The sequence below is a fragment of the Bidens hawaiensis genome, unplaced genomic scaffold (genome assembly GCF_021521415.1).
Source record: "Bidens hawaiensis isolate Kalapana, Puna unplaced genomic scaffold, B.hawaiensis_p1.1 tig00010569_1, whole genome shotgun sequence".
Taxonomy (NCBI): Eukaryota; Viridiplantae; Streptophyta; class Magnoliopsida; order Asterales; family Asteraceae; genus Bidens; species Bidens hawaiensis.
The window spans coordinates 127918-153472 of NW_027491807.1; the positions used below are offsets into that span (position 1 = coordinate 127918).

General features: G+C 36.0%; 1 protein-coding gene and 1 pseudogene across 1 annotated transcript; one reads left to right on the forward strand and one right to left on the reverse strand.

Moving 5' to 3' along the window:
• Positions 1 to 17093: 17093 nt before the first annotated feature.
• On the reverse strand, positions 17094 to 20255 carry LOC143535583 (heat shock cognate 70 kDa protein-like; annotated as a pseudogene).
• A 3073-nt stretch (positions 20256 to 23328) lies between these two features.
• Positions 23329 to 25486, forward strand: LOC143535544 (heat shock cognate 70 kDa protein-like). Its single transcript, XM_077029768.1, has 2 exons — positions 23329 to 23696; positions 23789 to 25486. Exons 1-2 carry the CDS (start codon positions 23483 to 23485, stop codon positions 25450 to 25452), a joined length of 1878 nt encoding a protein of 625 aa, XP_076885883.1. The 5' UTR covers positions 23329 to 23482; the 3' UTR covers positions 25453 to 25486.
• The last annotated feature ends 69 nt before the right edge of the window (positions 25487 to 25555 follow it).

Consider the following 25555-nt stretch of genomic DNA (forward strand, 5'->3'; position numbering starts at 1 on the left):
TAACTAAAAAGAGTGATAATGATGTAATTGAAATTGCCCCTTAAGGGGCATTAACTATTACCCGTAGCCTTAATCATTCAAATGCCCTAGGTTAAGAGTAAAACATTTCCCGTCAAAAAAGGGCATTTACAAATCTTTTTTTCTTAAGATCCTTGATTACATATTTCTCCAAAGGAAAATATCAATTACATCTACCCTGTTCCTAAAACATACGGAGTATTAATTATATTTATATATTTACCCATTTTACTATAATTAATTTGTAAATTATAGTTTACCCTTTATTAAAAAAAGCAATAAAAAATACACAAATTAGATATAAATGTTTCCTCTGGTTTCTTCTTCATCGGGCACTTTGGCAGCCCCACCATCACCCATGTCAACTCCGGCGAGGTGTTGCTTAAAATGCTTAGTCACATTAATAATCTATGATACAGAAATGGAATGATTTGAGTCTCTCTCATATTCTTGATCAACAAACATGCCTTTATTCATAGCATAAATAATGAAGCACACACATGTACAAAGAAATATACCACCAATGTGGCCTAATTGTGTCATAAGATTGAACAGAAGGTACTACCAAAAGCGCTAATATTGATTGCTGCGTTCAATGCTCCTAGCGCTGTCTCTGCCAATGTTGCTGATCAAAGAATCAAAATATAATTAGTACAAGAAACAAAATCAGTAAAACTAAAATCTAGCATCTTATTAATGATATACTCTTAGCTTCCAACCGATTCTAAGACTCGAACCCTCAGCCTAATAAAGAGGGACACCATTTTAAATATCATGATACCATTAGGCAACAAGTCTTTTGGTTATTTTTGGTGACCATTAGATCATGTTAGCTGGCTAGTGGGACCAGGTAAAATGCAACTTATGCCGGAGAGATGACTCTCAAAGGGTTATAAATTAAGACTAGATGTATCAATATGATTTAAGTTTTGGAACTCACTCGATGTGGGACGATTGCAGCCTGTTGTTGAACATGATATTGTGGTGTATGATTGTATGAATAATTGTTTTGGATCCATGTATGGTGGTGAACAGAAGGAGCTACAGCCACGTAAGAGCGCACTGATTCCCCCAGCATTGATTATGAACAGGAGATGGTCGTTGTGGAACTTGAACCGTGGCTAAAGATGGATTCCATGTATTGTGATTAACCGAATGTGGTTTATTTGGACCGAGACTTGGTCTGTTGTAGATGGTCTAGATCTTAGCTATGAGAAACAAACATTTACAAACAGTTAAATTACTTTGAAACGTTTATTTTAAAGATTTTGGCATTGTAACTAATATTATTGCTCATATAACTAATCATTAAACGCTTACCTCGCCTATTTTTAACTTGGTCATTGCCTCAAGTAACGAGTAATTGTCTAGAAAGCGTGACATATCATCGTGAGTGTGATCACATACCTGCCTACTATAGCAATCAAGACAAAGATGGAATGACCGATCATTTGGATCTTCTAGGCACCCGACACATGTTAGATACGTAGATGTGATGAACTTCTTACAATAATCACAAAACGGCCTTTCCGCTTTTGATTATATAGTAAAGCATCATCACTTCAAAAAAATCAAGAGTACCATTTCCGTCAAGGTCCAATTGGTTGAACATGAACGTGTTAGTCCTTTGACCGCATCCTTGTTCTTTCAGGAACTCTAAGAACTCTCTTAGATCGATCTTGCCATCGCCATCGTGGTCCATGGTGCTAAAGAAGTCTCGAGCCAACTGTTGAAGATGGTCCGTGCTTGCTTGGTAATAAGCCATGGCTATCTTGGAAATCTCTTCCATGGTGCTTGAAACCAAAGTTGTATCAGTATTAGTATATACTAATTGTAGCTAGTTTCAATAATATATAGTGTTTATTTTGGTAGCATCTAACTCAAGTTGTATATTTGTATAATAGTCAATTTGTAATACAGAAGCATCACATCTAATTGTAGTTGTATGTATTTGTTGACCCAACTACCCAATTAAATATTTGTATATACTCATTCAATTGCTCAGAACAGTGAATATATACAATTAGGATAATTAGTATATAGTATAATTTCTTGTCTCATTTTAGAGTTACATCTTTATGAGGACATGGTCTTGGATAAAAGCTCGTGAAGGAGAGGTTACAATTTTGCTGGCCTATGCTCGTCATGGTCTACCAGTCTTTCTATATGTATTATGTTTTAATGATGTTATCTCTAGTACTTTTTTTTACTTCCTCGCGACATATTGTATAATTAATTGTAGCCTTCTAATTCTTTCTTTTTAAACATGTTAATTACTACTAACACATGAACACTATATATTTTTATGTTATGCCTTTGGATGCAGCTCTTTTCTAGATGTGATGGTCTCACTGGAACATCCTTATCCCTAGGGATAGTGAGTGGTATGATTTTTCTACACGAGCTACATCCCACTTTTCATAGACACTACCAATATTATTTGTTATTGGTGAGATTTTTATTGTGTCCAGTTGTTGGACCGCATACGCGGGTATCAAATTACTTTTACGTTCCCTAGTGTCGGCAGATATCACTCAAATCCGCTTGGCATATCCACTCTGACTCCGTAGTCGACATATTCACATTATCATAGACGGTTTAAATTATTTCGTATTGGCATATAATTTACTTCTTTCAATTTGGGTGAAAACAATATAATGTTGTAGCTAGCTTTGTGAATGCATGGATCATTATTGATGTTATAATCTACGTTAATAATTGAAATCGTCTTGAACCGGGTCAGAATGTGTTGATTGATCTTGTGCATTGCCTTTTAAACTAAATTATAATCATATTCATCGATCAACTCTTAATGATTGGGATTGAATTTGAAAAGTGTTTATGACTTTTCAAAAAACCATTTTAAAAAGCCGGGATTTGAGGCTTTTGAAAAAACTGTTTTTTAACCATTTTAAAAAGCTAAAATAAAAGTTTTTTTTGTGATTGCCAAACACCATTTAACTTATTGACTTTTTGAAAAAGCCAATAAGTCAATAAGGTATTTTCAAACTCAATCCCAAACATGGTTAATTCTTTAATGTTATATACGTTTTTGTTTTATCATTCACTCTAAATTTTTAGGTATTTCCATTGATATTATTTATAATCTTTTAGATTGTTTAGATTTCTAACTAAATGCTAATGAGCTATTGATGGTGTGGTAAGAAAAAGATTTTGTGTTCTATGTTACCCGAATTCGATTCCTGTCCCCCATCATTTTAAACTAATCATGGTATTTAGACTTTAATTTGAAAATATGTTTAGTTTAGTAAGTATTCGTTTGATTTATGTTTGTGTTTGGTTACTTTCATTTGTGTTCATAAACTGTTAGTTTAGAATATTAATGAACGAACACAAACGGACACTAACACCTTCATTTTCTTAAAGAACGAAAGTAAACAAGAAAACCCCATTCATTTAAGTATTTGTTTAGTTAAAGATAAACACACGAATACGAACAAAATTAACTTGTGTTCGTTCGGTTAATTTACATACGATAGGAATAGCAACTGCGTACACAATAAACACGCAAGTATTATAAAAGTAGGGATTAGCAAAATCGGTGCTGGCACCGATTTGGTACCGGTACCGAAATTGCACCGATTTGGTACCGTCGATATCGAATCGGTACCAAAGTTTTAAGTTTCGGTACCGGTACGGGACGGGACCGGTATTTCCCGAAATTTTACCTTCAATCCCGGTCCCGTACCGGTACCGGTATTGAACCGAATATTTCGAAGCCGGTACCGGTACCAAGAATTCGCAATTATCGGGGCCGGGATTTTCGGGACCGGTACCGATCGGTACCGGTACGGTCCCGATCTTATCAAACCCAGTACGACCTTTTATTTATTACATTATTATTATTGTCTACTAACAATGCCCATTGGGCTGAGATTTGTGGAGGTAACCCCTAATCGGGCCCGACCCAATAAAGGTTAGGGTTTCATGATGATAGCCATGAAGTTCCTATATAAGGAGCCATTATCATTCATTTGAAGGGCCTTCTCTTGGATCATTCGCCTCCAACATATTTTTGTGTCTGTAAACAAGAGTAAACTCTTAGCATTCACCTCCACTCCCCCATCTTTTCATGGCATATCTCGAGCTACCGGAGAAGAAGATCAAGGCGCTGGTTCGTTCATCTCAAAGACCGGGGAACTTGGACTTGGATCCGATCCGGATCCATTCCATGTTTCTTCACCTATATAAAAGTCCACAATTATAGCATTATCCATATAATTACACTAAAAATCAATATATCTTTTTCTTGCATGTTCCATTTAATTAAATAATATTTCTTTTATACATTTATCATTATTTAGCCTCTCTACTCCATTTACAATCACTTTTAGAAAATATTAAAAATTATACAATGCAAACAGTGAAACCCCATATTTAACTTTCACGTATAGGCGTGTAGCATTTTTTTCTCACATCTACTCACATCCTTTGGTAACCATACCATTTACAAAACTCACTCACCTTAACTATAATACCGGGGCTAAGAAGGCGTTTGGAATTACATATTTTAACTCCTTACTTTACCTTCTCACGTCAAAACCCAAACACCCCTAATAATAATATGTTTAAAAGCCCACAAAATAAATGTACTAATAATAATATTCTAAACGTAAAAGATCAAAGATTATAAAAATTACTCACCGTTTGAAAACCGGCGCATCAATGGAGGATAAACTTACCGCACAAAATATCAATAATTAATTTTCTTGTTGGAATTTGGGGGAAAATTAATATTCGACTTTCTTGGTTTTGTCTACCGTGACACTGGGTGTGGTTCAAGTGAGGTGCACTGCGTTCGACTGAGGGATCAAGTTAACGTTCAGGTTAGTTTTTGTTAATATTATGTCTGCCAGGTGTTTGATGAAATGTCAATTTATATTTCCTTATTTTGTAGTTTATGCTCTTCTGACATTAATTTTGTTGTTGTTGTGAGCCTTTGTTTGTTTTAAAATAGATTGTGTTCTGGTGGCTTGTACGGTTCATGCGTATAAGTTGGTTGTGGCTCAATGGTAGGGCACTCACTTTATAAGTGAGAGGTTGGGGGTTCAAACCTCACTACCACCAACTTATATGGGAGACATGAGGGATGACCCTATCTCACCCGGTTTTACCGGCTCCTCGCTGTCGTGCCGTTTGGCGGGCGTCGGGGTTGGGTTTTATCCGGTGAATCCCTCAATAGGTGGACCGCTAGGGGCTCCGTCCGTCCGGACTAGTGGCCGGCTCGGGCTACCTTTAGCCAATGGGGTCCGTGTACGGAGTACCCGGCGTTACTTAGTTGGTCGTTCAAAAAAAAACGGTTCATGCGTGCTTAACGCATACTTAATTACTTAGGTGATAATTTTCATCTACAATTAGGTTACCTGGGACAATTAAACAAGAGTTTTTTCACGGCTGCATTCAAAATTAACACGTAAAGAGACTTTAATGTGTAAAACAAATTTAAAGGACTTTTATAGATAAACACCGAAAGTATGTTGTTTTTTTGTGGTATTTGCCCTTCTTTGTAATAGTTAACTTAAAACGTATGAAGCAATTGCCTGTTATATGCTTATTTGTTTTCTTGATTTGATTTGATTAAATAGACAACTGTACAGATGGTGAATAAACTAGGTATGTAAACGAACCAAACGTTCAATAAACCGTTATGTGGGAAGTTTGTTTACGTTTGTTCGTTTAATAAATAAACGAACATGAATGAGGAATTCCTTTTGTTTAATTAAATGATGAAATGTCGTATTCGTTCAATTATGTTGGTGAACGTTCGGTACTGTGTAACGTTTATATTCATTCATTTACGTTCATTAATGTTGTTTGTTTAAGATATTAACGAACAGACTGAACATCATTTCATTATTGAACAAACATATATAAACAAATTCAAATATAAATATATTATCATGTTTTAATGTGGTTCAAAGCTAAAGGACATGTTAATATGAAGTTGTCATAACAAACAGATTTAAAATTATGGACGTCTTAAGTTCTATAAACGTTTCATTTGACTTACGACCGATAAAAAAGTTATAAAAATAAAACGATAATAAAAAAAGTGATAAACTTTTGTTTTAGATCGGCTTTGTTAAAAATAGAATATAAATTTAAGAAAAAAAATATATGTTTTCACTTTGAGAACGAGAATGAAAATAATATTTTTTCTCAAACTCTTTTGGATAACGAGAAGTCGAGAATGCTCCCTTATGTTTATTTATTTATTTATTTATTTTTTCTTGTTTTGTACGGGACCAGGCACATGATCATGTCACTTAGATCATGTTAACCATGCATCCGCATACCCCGAGCTCACAAACGACACCTAATGATCAACCCGAACCGGAGCGGGAGGCAGGATGTTTCTATGTTTCTTTCATACATTTCCTGCATTTTTTAGAGAAGCTGAATGAATGTTGTGGCCTTTATGAATATGACTTAGAGGTCAGTTTCGGAAGAAAAACCAAATGAAAGTGTTTTGTGCAGACTTAACAATACATGTTTATATTGCTTGTTAAAGTTTTAGATTAGATGTGTGTCTGTGGTTGAGTTGCTTGTTGGCAATTGTTTGTGCATAATGTGGTAAAAGTCACGTTAATATAATATAGATCTATGATGTTGTGCTGGGTAGATATAATATAGATCTATGATACAAAAACTGTTGTTCCCGTAGTAGATTGAATATGCTTTGTTTATAATTCTTTTTTATGTTTATACTTGTATGTAGAATCTGTTAATTACTTGATTGATTGTAATATATTTTTTGTGTATTAATTACACGCGCATTCAGTTATATTGTGAGACTGACTAGCTTACATGATACATGTGCATGACTGTATGCCATCTTAGATGAGAGGTTTTAGGTTCAATCCCAAGTAAAAGGTAATTTTGGTGTAGTTTAGAAGTGAGTAGGGGTAGAGTTGTAACATTTGGCGTTTAAAAAAAAGTACCTATGCATTCATATTGTCTATATTGTTTGACCTAAATCGAAGTCAACTCATTGATTGTTTAGTGCATTCATGGTAATAGACTGGCTTCTATTTGGAATGCCACCATGCAAAATTCAAAATATGTCATTTGTCACCAGGGGTCGTAGCCTGTCTTTTAGGGTGAACAGGTTCAAACCTATCAAACACAAATACAAATACCGTTATTTTTAGGCTTTAGCCATGCAACTTTGGATTTTAAAAACAAGAAATACATCGAGGCTACATGGTCTAGAACCGGGGCAGTTTATGTTTTCTATACGTGAGACATCTTTTATTATGAAAAAATATAAGATATTTGTTATAGATTTCTAACATCATTATCCCAATATTTAGGCACAAATAAGCCAAAACAGCATGAAATATGCTCGCCTGACTCATTTTGACTTACCCATCACCTTCTACAACAACGCTACCATCTGTCACCACCAACGTTCATAAAAGCATATTTTAGTGGGCGGCTCAAATCTGTTCCCATTGTAATTGATCTTGATTGGCGTTTATTTTTGGTGTACCTGTAAGACTTGTATAGAGGTGCACAAACCGGGTTTTTTTTAAGAACCAGTTATGGGTAAGAAACCAGGTTCGGTTTTGGTCAACCAAGCGGATCGTTTCTTCTAAGCCCAACGTATGAACATACCCACTTTTAATTTTGAAATTTTTTTGTTTGAATTAGACATGGCTACCGTTTTTTTCTTCTTTTTTTTAATATTCGGAATATATTCCATCTTAAATTTAAAATTGGCGTCATTTCATTTTTATAATTTTCATTGTTATTTGTTTCCCTAAATTTGTAGTTTATATTTTAGAAAATTAGTCTAGCATGTTGACCATTATTGTCATGATCCGTCTCCACTAACCTTCGCCCTTGTCTAGATCAACACGCTTCGAAGGGACTCGAGTAGATATTTTTCTTCTTTGAAAGAAGGGGCGCTTCCGGTTCTGTCGGTGCTTGAAACAATTTTGTCTTCTCCGTATTACTATATCTCTAGAGTCAATAATTTTATATGAGGAACTACTGAACTCAATCTGCTGCCGTTACTCTTCAGTCTTCTGTTGAGGTCTATCCTGTAGAGGTACTCAAATTGGATCAGTGATCGATTTCTAGGTTTCGTCGTAAACCTAATTGGTTACTTCCAATTGTTGGGTTTCTATGGATATTTTAAACTTAGTTAACCATTTAACTAGTCACAATTAAGGCGGAAGCGTGATATAAACAAACTAAACATATGTATCCATGTGTTTATATATGTATATATTACAAGTTTATAGGAAATGTGTACATGAACAACCTAATTTATTCATGTTATAAGATTACCAATAATCTATATATTAGAAACCCGAAGCAAGGATCAAATGATACGGGAAAACTAAACTATCAAAGCTATAAACACTTACATTCTTAACCTTTTAAGAGTGTAGTTGATGTTGAAGAAGATGATGATATTGATGCTAGACTTTCAAAGGGAAAATCCTCAAACGGAAGATACCCCGAGCCTCCAACACACACCGAACTTTGTTTGGGAGCTTGAACACGAATAATCGAGACCCGAGCCTCTTCCTTATGATCTTGGCCGAAAACCAAAACCAAGAAAGAAAGAAAGAGTTGGTTTGCTTACTTGAAAGACTTAATTGTTACTTGTTTGAATATATATAATCTCATTCAAAAACAATCAAATCTTTTCATGTCATGTGTTAGGTTTTATTTTGGTCAAGTGAAGATTACTCAAACTCTACTACATCCATGACAAAATATTGACCAAAACTTTGGGGTGTGGGGCCCACCCAAAACCGGCCCCAAAAATATATATATATATATTTTTTTAATTTTAATATATTTTATACTTTATAAAATATATAAACACCCCATCTTTTATAAACCATTTTATAAAAGAACACATAGTTAAATAATCATTCCAATAATAATTATTTGAATAAATAAATTAACCAATTAATTTATTTAACACTTTCAAGTAAGTATTCAGAAACCCGATTTTCTGAATGTGTCGTGTTCTGTATTTGTCTTATAGATCTTATCTTAACAAATACATAATTGGTGTGTGTCTAACTCGTTATTGGGTATGACCCGACTTGGATCAAACACGGCTAGCCACATTAACCTAATTATGTGTCTCGGGCATACGGTATTCCAACAATCTCCCACTTGCACGTGACTCATAAGAAGTTAATGCTAATGGTGAATACCGCCTAACAACAGGTCACCACCCCTAGTGTGTTTGACTAAGTGCCATTCAATAACATCATCCCCTTCAAGTCCATACTTGATATGATATAGGTAAGTCTTATCACTACATCCCTTTGTTACTAGATGTCCTGTCAAAACGAAGAGACACAGAGTGATCATTCTCTCAATGATTTAACTTAACAGGCCTTAGACATCTAAACTCTCAACACATAAGAGGAACAAATCCCATCTTGACTGCATACATCCTTGTTGACATCTCGTATGATATCTGAGCTCTTTCTTACACGTTATCGTGTTACCGAAATAACAAAGAAGAGAGTCAAGTTATCAGACTTGATGAAAACCAGATCCAATATGCATCTCAGGTCAAAGGACATAATGATACTCGCCTTTACTCAAGGATTACTTATGATCAGTTACACTAACTCCATGCAGTGATCCTTAAGAGCGGGTCAGTCCAATATTTGTATCCCACAAATATCTATGAACCTTGGTGGCAAACCTATCCCCTATATTCATCACATGAATATCAACCAATCCGGGTTCATAATAGTCTTACCTTCATACTTGTTCCCACAAGTATGATCGACTACGGACGTTTAGAACAACATAAGTCATTCATGGATTAAACATGCAAATATAGAACATAACTCATTGAATAATTAAAACATAATTAATTTTCATGAGATACCCATTACATTCGTTCTTATACAAACACTAAACACAGATTAAATCCACTCACTAGAATACCGAAGTCCTAATGCACAAACATGACCCTCATGCTTTGGCCTATCGAGGAGCTTCGTGAGTGGGTCCGCAATATCTTGATCGGTATGAACTTTATGAATACATATCTTTCTCTTTTCAACTTCATCCCTTATGTAGTTGAATCTGCGCTCAATGTGCCTCGTTTTCTGATGAGCACGAGGCTCCTTGATCTGTGCAATAGCACCCTCATTGTCACATAATATCTCTAGGGGCTCCTGAATGGTAGAGATAATCCCTAGATCCATGATGAACTTTTTCATCCATGCAGCCTCTTGGGCTGCCATTGAAGCGGCGATGTACTCAGATTCTGTAGTGGATAACGCGACAACATCCTGCTTCGAACTCTTCCAAGAGACAGCGCCTCCATTCAAAATGAAGACATATCCCGACTGTGACCGAGAATCATCTCGGTCAGTTTGGAAACTCGCATCCACGTAACCCTTTACGACGAGTTCCTCCTCACCAGACCCATATATTAAAAACATATCCTTAGTCCTTCTAAGGTATTTTAATATATTCTTGACAGCCATCCAATGACTGTCACCTGGGTTGTGCTGGTATCTACTCGTTATGCTTAAAGCATACGAGACGTCCGGTCTGGTGCACATCATTGCATACATAATAGATCCTATTGCCGAAGCATAAGGAACATGCTTCATCCTATCCTGCTCTTCCTTAGAGCTAGGACTTTGGGATGAGCTTAACACGGTTCCTCTAGGAATAGGTACCAAACCTTTCTTAGAGTTTTCCATCCTGAACCTTTTCAGGATTTTATCAATGTACGCACTTTGATTGAGTCCGATCAATTTCCTTTGTCTATCCCTATAGACCTTTATTCCCAAGATATATGTCGCTTTTCCAAGATCCTTAATTGAGAAACGACTACTTAACCACGCTTTAACGCTCTCCATACTTGGTATATCATTTCCAAATAAAAGTATATCATCGACATACAAAATAAGGAACATGATTATACTCCCAATAGCCCATTTATACACACACGCCTCATCACCGTTTTGGACGAAACCAAACGCTTTGATTTCTTCATTAAAACGATGATTCCACATCCGTGATGCTTGTTTCAACCCGTAGATTGATTTCCTTAACTTACATACTTTATCAGGATTAGATGGATCAACAAAACCTTCAGGCTGAACCATATGGACATCTTCCTCAAGATATCCATTAAGAAAAGCGGTCTTGACATCCATTTGCCATATCTCATAATCAAAATGAGCTGCAATGGCAAATAATATCCTGATCGACTTAAGCATCGCGACCGGCGAGAAGGTTTCATCATAATCAATCCCTTGAGTTTGCGTGAAACCTTTTGCTACAAGTCGTGCTTTGTAAGTATCTAAATTTCCAGGCATATCGGTCTTCTTCTTGAAGACCCACTTACATCCAACCATTTTGGAGTTAAGTGGACGATTAACCAATTCCCAAACTTGGTTATCGTGCATGGATTGCATCTCGGCGCTCATGGCTTCAAGCCACTTGTCACAATCAGGTTGTGACATAGCATCTTTGTAGGAGATCGGTTCATCCGAATCGACCAAGTAGCAATCATCCACGAGAAATCCATATTTCTTGGGAGGTCGACTAATCCTACTAGATCTGCGAGCAACGTGTGTATGATCAACCATTTGATCACCTTCAACATCCTCGTGTTGAAAACTAGTATCGACCAACTGTGTATCATCCAGTGATTCTTGAACCTCTTCAAGTTCCACTCTCTTTTCACTAGGTCCTTCCATAAGGAACTTAGTTTCTAAGAAGTATCCTTTGCGTGAAATAAACACCTTTTGTTCACTAGGATCATAGAATATATATCCTATATCATCCTTTGGGTATCCTATGAAGATACACCTGATGGATCGAGCCTCAAGCTTATTTGGGGTGTCACGTTTAACATAAACTATGCATCCCCATACCCTTAAATATGAAAAGGATGGAACCTTTCCATGCCACACTTCATAGGGTATTCGATCCACCTTTTTGGTCGGGGCCATATTCAAAATACGAGCCGCTGTAAGTAGCGCATATCCCCAAAATGATGGCGGTAGTGAGCTTCGTGCCATCATTGATCGAACCATGTCCAACAGTGTTCTATTCCTCCTCTCGGATACTCCGTTATGTTGAGGAGTTCCAGGAGGAGTGAACTGTGAAATAATTCCACAATCTCTAAGATGACATTGAAAAGCATCACTTAGGTATTCGCCTCCTCTATCGGAGCGGAGTACCTTGATTGTTCGGTCGAGCTGATTTTGTACTTCATTTTGAAATTCCTTGAACATTTCAAAGGCTTCATATTTGTGTTTCATTAGATACACATACCCATATCGACTAAAATCGTCGGTAAAGGTAATGAAGTACCTTTCACTATTCCTACTAGTGGGCTTGAGAGGTCCGCATACATCCGTATGTATGATACCTAACAAGTCCTTAGCCCTCTCATTTGTACCTTTAAAAGGTTCTTTGGTCATCTTGCCTTGAATACAAGATTCACACTCATCAAACGAACCTAACTCATTTGTTTTCAAAAGACCATTCTTTTGGAGAGTATTTACACGATTCTTGTTTATGTGTCCAAGACGACAATGCCAAATGTAGGAATCACTCAAATCCTTTTTGAGTCTTTTAGTGGAAGTTTGATATAATGAGCTATTTGAGGTATTGTCATGAACCAATTCATAAATACCGTTGTTTGGTACAGCTTTAAAATAAAAGATACCATTAGATGATACATGCATTTCTGATTTTACAAATTTAAAGTCAAAGTTACATTGTCTAAGAAGGTGCACGGAAATAATGTTCCTAGTCAAACTAGGAGCATACAAAACATTTCTCAAAACAACTTCCAAACCACTTGGAAGCGATAAAGTGAAGTCTCCTCTAGCGACCACGTGTACCCTTGCACCGTTGCCCATGAAAAGACTCACTTCGCCCTTCTTTAAGTTTTCATTCCTTTTGAACCCCTGCAACCAATTGCAAATATGAGTTCCACATCCGGTATCCAATACCCATGTGTTAGAAGAAATAAGATTTAGCTCAATATTAATCATAAAGACATTACCCGAGGCATGCCCCGCATTCCTCTTGTCTCTTAGCTCTTTTAGGTAGACCGGGCAATTGCGTTTCCAATGTCCGGTCTCCCCACAACCAAAACAAGGATCATCCTTATGACCCCTCGGTTCCACAACCTTTTGTTTCTTTGCCACAACCGGTGCCTTGCCCTTACCCTTAAGATGCACAGGAGGACCCTTTCTTTTTGCTACCTTAGCCTTAGGATTGGGCTGAGATCGATTCTTGGATCCACCTACATTGATCGCAAACACGGGTAAAACCCTTTTACCCATACTCGCCTCGGCTGTTTTAAGCATCGAATGAAGTTCTCCAATGTTTTTGTCCCACCCGTTCATGTTATAATTTAACACGAAAGTGTCGAACCTTTTCGACAAAGAGTTAAGGATCAAATCCGTTGCTAACTCTTTTGAGATGGGACAATTGAGCTTGGCGAGGCGATCAATGTAACTTTTCATCTTAAGTACATAAGTTGAAACTGGTTGATTATCATCCATTCTACATGCATGCAAGGCTCGAACCGTTTCGAACCTTTCAACTCTTGATTGCTTAAGGAACATTTCCTTAAGTTGAGTAATCATGTCGTACGCATTATGGTTTTCGAAATCCTTTTGGATTTCGGGAACCATAGTCGCCAACATGAGGCATGACACTTGAATGGAATCTTCCGTGTGTTGGACCCAATTCATATATTCGACCTCACTTCCCTCTTCCGGTTCGTTGGGGATAGGTGTTTCCAAAACATGATATAATTTTTCTTGTTTTAGAACAATCCTTAAATTTCGGAACCAATCCGAAAAGTTATTGTGGTTAAGACGGTCTTTAGCGAGAATAGATCGGAGAGATACATTTTGGACGTTAGGGATTATGTTGTCGTCGACGTGTGCGGCCATCTGCAGAATTTTAATTAAGTTCATTTTAGTGTTTTACCTTTTTAATTATTAATACCCTTTTATACATACCAAATATAATTAATAATTAAAATCTAGAATCCAACGATAAACACGACTCCGGTTAGGTGACCTTTTTCCCATTGTCGGTTTATCAAGGTAGTTATTCATAACAATTGCAAACCCTTTTGCAACTTCTAGAGTTTATGGGACCGGTTCGAAATCATATTTCGTGTCGGCATGTATATCCCATCAACACCTATTAGACCCCATGCTTGGGTGACCCTCTTCACATGGTTCTAATTTAAGTCGTCCTACTTGTATCAACTTGTAATATCAACATACAAACGGTTAGGTGACCTTTTTCCCATTTATATGCCAATATTACCTCAACATATTAATTTACTCTACGTGGTTAGGTGACCTTTTTCCCACTAAGAGCTTACTAATATGTTAAGCGTTATACAAAAGGATGGTGTTTAACTTGTTATCCTTAATTTTAAAAGGGATTTTTAGTTTTAATAATTCTAGTTGTAAAACTTTAAATCATGTTCTAACATGCATTTAGTAACATGATTATTTTGAAACCATTTTCAAAATTCTAATTTATAATAAAACCATTTTATTATGGGCGGAGACGGCTAGTTAATAAATCCATTTTATTAAACTACGTGTCACGTGATTACCGATAATTGTTAGAACCCGTTTTATGCTTTGTTAATTAATTCTATGTGACGAAGTTGATATCCTAATATCTAACAACCACACAATCAAACAATCAATTAACAAGCATACACAATTATACTAGACACGAGCCACTAAGTTAGACCACACTTGTTAGCCGAAACAAGTGTGTGTCTTAGGTCCGATCCTAAGGGACACATGACACATGGATGTTGTAGCTCCCACTCGATCCCGCATCCAAAAACGTCGAGCATCTTCTTCAACCCCTTTTGTGATCCAATGGGCTTGTAATTTGGACCTTAGCTTCCAATTTTGCAACCTTCTTTAATTTTACAAAACAAATGTCCTAATACATTTTTCTATAAAATAAAGATATTGCAAATAATCTATTTATTACATACCCATATGAATAAATAATTACAAAATTGCCCCTAATTAATTATTACAAACCGAAACTTTGAATAATTAATCACAATCACAACAAACATCCATTTGGTCTACGGCTCGGTCTAGTTTTAACAAACATAACCCGTTATGTCTTAGGAACCCGTTCCAAAACCCCTTGACTTTATCGAGCCTAGCCCAACCCATTTTGGGCTTGACTCAATAACTTGATTATGAGCTTCGGCCCACATGTCCAAAACACATGGGCTTCGGCCCAATGAAAGGTCTCATGGGTTTCGGCCCATTTAACCAAAATGGGCTTCGGCCCATTTCACTTTCTCCCCTTTTTTTTTCGGTTAGCCCAATAACCAAAACAAGTGGGCTTCGGCCCAATATCACCCGAATTGGGCTTCGGCCCATTTACTCGGTTTTATATATATATATATATATTTTTTTTTGAACAAAGCCAAAAATTATAACAAGATTAAATACAAAAAAATCATGCATGTTAATTTTTGTATAAAATCTTTCAAGGGGAAAAATATAAAACCGAAAACCCGAAGCTTAGTTTCCCGTATCCCGGCTCTTGATGCCATTTGTTGGGTTTCTATGGATATTTTAAACTTAGTTAACCATTTAACTAGTCACAATTAAGGCGGAAGCGTGATATAAACAAACTAAACATATGTATCCATGTGTTTATATATGTATATATTACAAGTTTATAGGAAATGTGTACATGAACAACCTAATTTATTCATGTTATAAGATTACCAATAATCTATATATTAGAAACCCGAAGCAAGGATCAAATGATACGGGAAAACTAAACTATCAAAGCTATAAACACTTACATTCTTAACCTTTTAAGAGTGTAGTTGATGTTGAAGAAGATGATGATATTGATGCTAGACTTTCAAAGGGAAAATCCTCAAACGGAAGATACCCCGAGCCTCCAACACACACCGAACTTTGTTAGGGAGCTTGAACACGAATAATCGAGACCCGAGCCTCTTCCTTATGATCTTGGCCGAAAACCAAAACCAAGAAAGAAAGAAAGAGTTGGTTTGCTTACTTGAAAGACTTAATTGTTACTTGTTTGAATATATATAATCTCATTCAAAAACAATCAAATCTTTTCATGTCATGTGTTAGGTTTTATTTTGGTCAAGTGAAGATTACTCAACCTCCACTACATCCATGACAAAATATTGACCAAAACTTTGGGGTGTGGGGCCCACCCAAAACCGGCCCCAAAAATATATATATATATATTTTTAATTTTAATATATTTTATACTTTATAAAATATATAAACACCCCATCTTTTATAAACCATTTTATAAAAGAACACATAGTTAAATAATCATTCCAATAATAATTATTTGAATAAATAAATTAACCAATTAATTTATTTAACACTTTCAAGTAAGTATTCAGAAACCCGATTTTCTGAATGTGTCGTGTTCTGTATTTGTCTTATAGATCTTATCTTAACAAATACATAATTGGTGTGTGTCTAACTCGTTATTGGGTATGACCCGACTTGGATCAAACACGGCTAGCCACATTAACCTAATTATGTGTCTCGGGCATACGGTATTCCAACACCAATTACGTAAATCAATAGTTCAAACCGCACTCAAAGGTATGGCATTTCCCATTTTTATAGGAACTTCTGTACCAGAAACAATGGTATCTCTAATTATAGCCCCCCTGAGATGTAAATATATCTCTTCTCACCATCCCTATTATTTAAGCCCCAAATGGCATACCTGTTTTTTGAGCATATCAGTTTATGCTTTTAATTTATTTTTGTTTGGAATTTGGTAGTCATTGTAAAAAAAGCTAGATTAAAGTGAATTTACCTACATTGGTTTCATTTACTTGTTGCATGTTATGTATACGTATACTACATGAGTTACTACATGAGTTAGAACAATTTAATTTGTATAAGTCAAAATAAGTCATAAAACCTATAACAAAACAATAATATATAAAATTTGTCGTGTGCTTATATATATGCACACAGTAAGTTTGTAAGTTTGCATATATATCATAATCAATAGAGTACTACTACTTTTTTAAAAGAACGTCTCATGATCTCGTGCAAGTTAAACCTGGTAACTCTGCCTATGTCGTCAAGCTCCACTTTCTTGTCCTCCAAATCAACAATTTCAGCATCAGGGTGTTCATCGATTCACTCGATTGCCTCCTCAATCCGGTGGTCTATGCTTTTCAAGTCTTCTGCACTAAGCCCCGTTCCCCTAAGCTTCATTCGAACATTGTAATCTTTAATGTATGTTCTTATATTATAAACACGGTCGGTTAAAGCTTTATGAGCCTTCGCCCTCTTTATGTGTAATTCATCCTCAAACTTATATTGTTCGGCATCTTGAATCATTTTCTCAATCTCCGCTTTTGTCACACCACCATCGCTAGCTATCTTTATCGCGTTGTTTCTTCCACTGGTTACTTCTCTGGCTGAGACATGAAGGATCCCATTATCATCTATCTCAAAGCATACAGTTACTTTAACCACTTTGCGCGGAGCAGGAGGAATGTCAGACAGACAAAATTTTGACAGAAGATAGTTTTCCGAGCTCTTGGATCTCTCACCTTGATACACCGAAAGATCCATAGCAGTTTGATTGTCGCAAACGGTTTTATGTGTATATTCCTTCTTGGTTGGTATAGGTGAGTTTCTTGGAATAAAAACAAACATAAAATCATTATGGCATCCAACACCAAGAGACAAAGGAGTGACATCAATTAGCTTTAGAGCCTGCACATCATCATCACCCATGCCAATTAAGTTTGCACCTAGAATGCCAGCACCATACGCAACCGCTTCATCCGGATTGATTCTTTGGCAAAGTGCCTTTCCATTAAAAAACTCTTGCAATAGTTCTTGTATCTTAGGTATCCGAGTCGACCCACCTACAAGAACCACTTCATCAATGTTATCCTTACTCATATTCACATCTCCCAAACAAGTTTCCACAGTTTCCATACACTTCATGAATAACTCCATATTCACCTCTTCAAATTTAGCCCTAGTGAACTTTGCAGAAAAATCAATTCCGTTAAACAAGCAATCAATGTCGATTGTCGTCTGAAGGGCTGTTGAAATAGTTCTCTTAGCCCTCTCACAATGATGCCTCAATCTACCCAAAGCTTTTAGGCTATTACTAATATCCGCTTTGTGTTTTCTTTTGAATTCACGGACGAAATAACTCACCATCCTGTTATCAAAGTCCTCGCCTCCCAAATGTGGGTCACCGCCCGTGGCTTTAACCTTAATGGTTCCCTTATCGTCGATGGTGAGAATGGAGACATCAAAAGTACCACCACCCAAGTCAAAAACTAACACATTCATCTTACCGTCTACACTAGCTCTTTTGTCTAGTCATACGCAATTGCAGCAGCCGTAGGTTCATTGATCATGCGTAGAACCTCAAGTCCCGCAACCGTTGCAGCATCTTTGGTTGATTGTCGTTGCGAATCATTGAAATAAGCAGGAACAGTGATGACAGCCTTTTCAACTCTCGATCCTAGAAACTTCTCTGCGACGGCTTTCATCTTGGCTAGAACCATGGAAGATATTTCTGATTTTTTTTTAAAGGGGGGCTAAATTACAAGGATTAATCACTTGGGGGGTTGGAAAAATACTTTTTTCAAAAGGGGGCTGCCTCCATTTGTAATGGCGGGGAGTTTTAAAAATATAGGAGTGTCGGAGTTAGTTAAAGAATGTAAGAACTTTTAGATGTACGAGGTATCTCCCCTCCATTATCAATGGCGGGGACTGCAAAAGTATATCCCCTCCCTTTCTAACGGAGGGGAGTCTGAAAAAGTTATCTCCCCTCCATTTGTAACGGCGGGGAGTCCGCAAAATGTTTTTTTTATACAAAAGTTTTGAGGGTTGATGCTATTTTAAAATTTGAAGTTATGCCTATTTTGCTATATAGTTTTTAAATTTCAGTTATCATAATCTTGAACCGCCTGTTTTGAAGACAGTTATCTCTCATGTATGAACCTCATTTTAGATCTCGTTTCATGCGTTGCAAAGTACTCACGTAAAAAAAATTTAGTCAAGAAAAAAATTAGTTAAGAAAATCACGTATGACTATTAAGTAAATACACACAAAGTTTACTAAAAAAACTGTAGCTTAATATTATTTTTAAATTTTTAGCTTTAAAAATCTTGAACCTAGTTGTGTAAGATTAATTTTAAATTGATATTAAAAAAAGTCTCCTCCACCTTTTGCAAACTCCCCGCCGTTACAAATGGAGGGGAGATAACTTTTTCAGACTCCCCTCCGTTAGAAAGGGAGGGGAGATACTTTTGCAGTCTCCGCCATTGATAATGGAGGGGAGATACCTCGTACATCTAAAAGTTCTTACATTCTCTAACTAACTCTGACACCCCTATATTTTTAAAACTCCCCGCCATTACAAATGGAGGCAGCACCCCTTTTGAAAAAAATATTTTTCCAACCCCCAAGTGATTAATCCTTGTAATTTAGCCCCCCTTTTTAAAAAAAAAATCGATATTTCTTCAGCAAAAAGTTCTTTATCTTCGTACTTGTATGTGACTATAATCTTTGGCTTGTCACCGCTCGCAGCCACGACTTTGAAAGGCCACAACTTCATGTCTTCCTGAACTATTTCGTCACTTGCCCTCCTTCCAATTAATCGTTTGACGCCTGTTTCATGAAACACGGTTTAAGGTTTAAATATTAGAAAGGCGACAAAAGTTAGTTAACCGGTGGAAGAATGGAAAGTGACTAACCAAAGATGGTGTTGGTGGGATTATAAGCAGCCTGGTTCTTGGCAGCATCCCCGACCAAGCGCTCAGTTTCGTTGAAAGCAACATACGAGAGGGTGGTTCGGTTACCTTGATCGTTTGCTATAATCTCAACGCGGTTATGTTGCCAAACAGCCACACATGAGTACGTGGTACCAAGATCGATGCCAATGGCTGCAACTTTACCTCTTGCTGCTGACATATTCTAAAAGATAAATAAATTATAATCAAGATTTCAGTGGAATTAACTAAATCACATAATTAATACTAGTAAGATTATTAAGTGTTTGTGTTCTAAATTGCTTACTTAAACAGCTTATGAAATAGATAGTCTTATTAATAACTTATTTTACCAAATCGTTTAAAATAATTGATGTCCAAAAGCATATCTAGAATATCATATCCAGTTGAGTATTTAGAGGAAAAAAAGTCTAACTAGACAACCAAATTCTATATGTTTAATAACTGTTAAACATTAATCAAACAACTACTTAATCATATATATAAGCAAACATTGGAGGATAATAAGTTAATGAAAATATATATCAGGGAGGTAATAAACGAACGGAGAGCATCGAACACGACAGCCAGCAGCGGAAGACGGCAGCAAAGAAGAGGGTTTTTTTTACTTTTAACTTGAGAATAAGATTTATTTTACACTTTTACGCCGTGTATTTACATTTATTTTAAATTAAGTTCTTGTACTTTTAATATTAAACTGGAATTAATTAATTGGTGAGAGAAACTTGTGTTAAGAAACTACACTTGTGAATGATTATTGGCTCGGTTGTAGATGCTAGTTGGGTTAAGTATGAGACAAAAAAAATAAATTACGGTTTTAATGATGCATGTGGCAAGAATTTTATGAAAATCTTCTAGGGTCCCGATTTGATTCCAACAAGCGTATGCCACAAATATGGGAAAACATGTTCGACGATACGAACTTGGATATGGTGAGTTTTATGCGGGTGATAATACTTTGAAGTCCCCCGACAACTATTTGAACTAAAGCTGTTAAAAAGACAATTTTAAAAACTACAACCAAGACATTAGGGAAATGAAGATTAATCTTGAATTATTGTTAAAGTTAATGGTTTATTTTGTTATGTTTTATTTTAGTTAATTGAATTGTAATGAGTTTAAAAAAGTTTTAATTGCTTGAAAAAAAAGTTTAGTAAATTTTGTCTACAAGAGAAATTTAGCAAAACTATAAATATGCATCTACAACTGCTTTTTCTTTGTAAGCTTATCTATACTCTATATAATGTGGAAGTCATGGGCAAATTAAGACGGTGGATTTTTAAGGAATTTACAATTGTTTAAACACAAGGTACAAACTAAAAAGAGGACAAAGTGGTCATTCAATCATTAAATTTCACGTGTTTTCTATTTTTCTTAAAAATAGTTACAAAATTGTTCCCTCAACTTTAATCAACTTTTATAAATTTAAACAATAGTTATAAATTTGGTCCTTCATCTTTAACCATTTATTCTTTATAATTTCATTTTTAACCCATACACTCCCACGATTCTTAAACGGTCAACTTTTTCATACACTAATGTTTTTTTAAAAAATTACACCATAAAAACGAGTATTTAATTCTCTTTAATTTGAGTAGGATATTGTCATAGTTTCTTTTCAGTTAAAAAAAAATAAAATTTTACGTATAGGCATTTGCCGTTCGGTTTTGATGATTTTAAATTAAACCATGAGCCAAGCCATTATTAACGGTTTTTGGTCACCGAAAACTGAAACTAGACCGTTGAAATTGAAACCCAACACCAAACCATTAACAATGGTTAGGTTCCGTTTTCATTTGGACTACGATATTAAATTGAGTTTAAAATAAGAGCTATGGATCCACTTATAACAATAAATGGTATCTCGGTTACAAACGACACAGCAAACACCCATAAATCTACGTGATTACCAAGGTCTATATTTCCCGCTGCATCGCGCGGGTACCCATTTAGTTATATATAATATATGAGTGAGAGGCCTCTTAAATTTTAAAAGGTACCACTTTTGTTGTATATTGTACAAGTAACAATGCATAAAATTTTAAGAATGTAAGGGTAAAATAGTCTTTGCATATTCAAAAATAATATACAATAATGACCCTTTAACTTCAAACAAGTTTTGTTAATATATTAAATATTTACACATTTCCTCGTAATTATAAATCAACTACCCTATGACTTTTTAACGATCGTAACTTTTTCATAAGTTAATATTTTTTTCTAAAAAGTTACACCATAAAAACGCTTATTTTATTCTCTTTATTTTGAATATAATATTGCTATAGTTTATTAGGTTTGGATCGAGCATGTTAGGCTAATAGTGTTGGAACGAGTTAGGGTTGGAGCAAGTTAATACAAAAAGGGTTAATTTAGTTCATGCCGGGATGAGTTTAAATCGAAAAGGTTCATGTCAAAACGGGCTTTGGGTTAAAACATTTTCGGGTCGGAATATATCCGTCAAAATGGATTGGGTTAAAAAGTAGTTTATTTGAAATTACTGTACATTTCACTTTTTCTTCTTGTTTGTCGCCACCAGTTACGTGGATGACATTGTTTATACTTGCTCACATATAGGCATTATATGGCGCGCTTACTGGCACCGGTTACACTCCCGACACCACGTTAAATGCATACCACCGTCGGGTTACGCACGTATCGTTGTGAGGTTACAAACATACTAACACCGGTTGCGTTTACGCGTATACCGCTGCATCACGCGGGCAACTGGTAGTTTGATTATAATAAAAGAGTCACAAATTATCCTCCGATATATATCTCGTGTTGTTTGTTAATTTGTTTTGTTTGGGTCAACATAGGGGTCATGTGGGCATATGGACTAAATATATTAATTTGTTATTTAATATTGAAATATAGTAGATAGGAGAGTTATATGTTCCATGCACCAAGCTACATTGAAAATGTTTGTTAGTCGATGTAAAATGATTATATTAACATATTATTTAAAAAGAGTAAATCACCTCAATTCTTTCGTATGTTCCCTTCTTTTAAAATGATTATATTAATACGCTCTTATTATATGAGTCGTAACACTCTCACATAAACTATAACGCAAATTTGATGAATATCTTGACTCCTTATAAACCATTTCAAGATTTGTTTACCCGCACGTGGTACAACTTTTTTCATGTTGCCTCTTTCTCAACTTCGCTTTGAGCATCAATATTCCATTAATCATGTCTAAACTTCGGAAATATTTTAACTCGTTGTGAAGCAAGGGTAACACAAACTCATATATTAATTATATATATCAAATATACATAAAATTATCCGTGTTGAAAATTGTTAAAAATACAATATGTTCAACAGCTTTTCCAACAAATTCAATAGCTAATTAGTTACATAAATGTGTTTATTTACACAAACTGATCACCACAAAGGCAAACATGGACATCATAACCTCTAGTGAATACCTCAAGTCCCAAGACATTTAGAGCTGAAAAGTCACCACAAAATCAGTTACCAGACACCAAGAGTTGCAACTTTTGGTTGGTACCACCATTGGATGATTTGATTAGTTGAATATAAATTACAGTGAGATAAGCAAAGTGCTACATAATCTTTGCATTGCAATATAGACTATAATTTCTTTATACCTTTAGAATATGTCAACCAGGGGTAAAGTTCCAGCCATTGGTATTGATCTTGGAACAACTTACTCGTGTGTAGCTGTTTGGCAGCATAACCGAGTTGAGATAATAGCAAATGATCAAGGAAACCGTATCACACCATCGTACGTCGCATTCAACGATACGGAACGCTTGGTTGGTGATGCTGCCAAGAACCAAGCTGCATTTAATCCCACCAACACCGTATTCGGTTAGTCACATTTCTTTCATTTAGCCGCTTAACAAATATTGTTGTATATTTTGAATGTTTAACTGTTTAAGCTACCATGTTACATGAAATAGATGTTAAAAGGTTGATTGGAAGAAAAGCAAGTGACAAAATAGTTCAAGAAGACATGAAGTTGTGGCCTTTCAAAGTAGTGGCCGGCAGCGGCGACAAGCCCAAAATTGTAGTGACATACAAGAATGAAAACAAAGAATTTGCTGCTGAAGAAATATCTTCTATGGTTTTAGCCAAGATGAAAGGCATCGCGGAGACATTTCTGGGAACGAGTGTTGAAAAGGCTGTTATCACCGTTCCTGCTTATTTCAGTGATTCGCAACGTCAATCAACGAAAGATGCCGCTACGGTTGCTGGACTTGAGGTTTTGCGCATGATTCATGAACCTACGGCTGCTGCTATAGCATATGCATTAGACAAGAGAGCGGGCGTAGATGGGAAGATGAATGTGTTAGTTTTTGACTTGGGTGGTGGTACTTTTGATGTTTCCATTCTCACCATCGACAATAAGGGAATCATTGAGGTTAAAGCGACGGGTGGCGATACGCATTTGGGAGGTGAGGATTTTGATAATAGAATGGTGAGTTATTTTGTTCGTGAATTCAAAAGAAAACATAGAGCCGATATAAGTAACAATCTAAAGGCTTTAGGTCGGTTGAGGGTTCATTGTGAGAGGGCTAAGAGAATCATTTCAACAACCTTTCAAACTAATATCGATATTGATTGCTTGTTTAACGGAATTGATTTTTCTGCAAAGTTTACTAGGGCTAAATTTGAAGAGATTAATATGGAGTTGTTCAAGAAGTGTATTGATACTGTGGAAAGTTGTTTAAGAGATGTGAGTATGAGTAAGGATATTATTAATGAGGTGATTCTTGTAGGTGGATCGACCCGGATACCTAAGATACAGGAACTGTTGCAGGAGTTGTTTGATGGAAAACCGCTTTGTCAGCGAATCAATCCTGATGAAGCTGTTGCGTATGGTGCGGGGGTTTTGGCTGCAAACATAAGTGGTGTGGGTGGTGAAGATGTGCAGGCTCTGGCACTAATTGATGTCACTCCTTTGTCTCTTGGTGTTGGATGTCATAATGATGTTATGGCTGTTTTAATTCCAAAAAACGCGCCTATACCAACCAAGAAGGAAAGTACACATTATACCATTTGTGACAATCAAACTAGTATGGATCTTTGGGTGTATCAAGGTGAGAGAGCCAAGAGCTCGGAAAACTATCTTTTGTCAAAATTTTGTCTGTCTGGCATTCCTCCTGCTCCACGGGGTGTAGTGAAGGCAATTGTATGCTTTGAGATAGATGCCAATGGGATTCTCCATGTCTCGGCCAGAGAAATAACTAGTGGAAGAAACAATTCAATAAAGATCACTAACAATGGCAGTCTGACAAAATCAGAGATTGAGAAGATGATTAAAGATGCCGAACGATATAAGTTGGAGGATGAACTGCACATGAAGAAGGTTAAGGGCCATCAAGCTTTATCCGACTACATTTATAAAGTAAGAGACAAGGTCAAAGTTTACAATTTTCGAATGAAGCTTAGGCGGAGGGGGCTTAGTGTAAAAGACTTAGAAGACATAGATCACCAGGTTGAGGAGGCGATCAAGTGGCTTGATGAACACCCTGATGCTGCAATTGCTGACTTGAAGGACAAGGAAGCAGAGCTTGATGATCTATGTAGACTTATCAACTTAAAACTTTCGAAGAGAAACTAATGTTATCATATATTCTCTAAAATTTGTAGTCTGCTGGTTAAAATTTTTGATTTACTTATGAATGCACACGAGGGCTCATATCTCGTGTTTTGTTATTGGTTTT

Coding starts and splice junctions, on each gene's coding strand:
- LOC143535544 (XM_077029768.1), top strand. CDS start 23,483: ATGTCAACCAGGGGTAAAGTTCCAGCCATTGGTATTGATCTTGGAACA. Junction 23,697..23,788: donor TCCCACCAACACCGTATTCG/GTTAGTCACATT, acceptor TACATGAAATAG/ATGTTAAAAGGTTGATTGGA.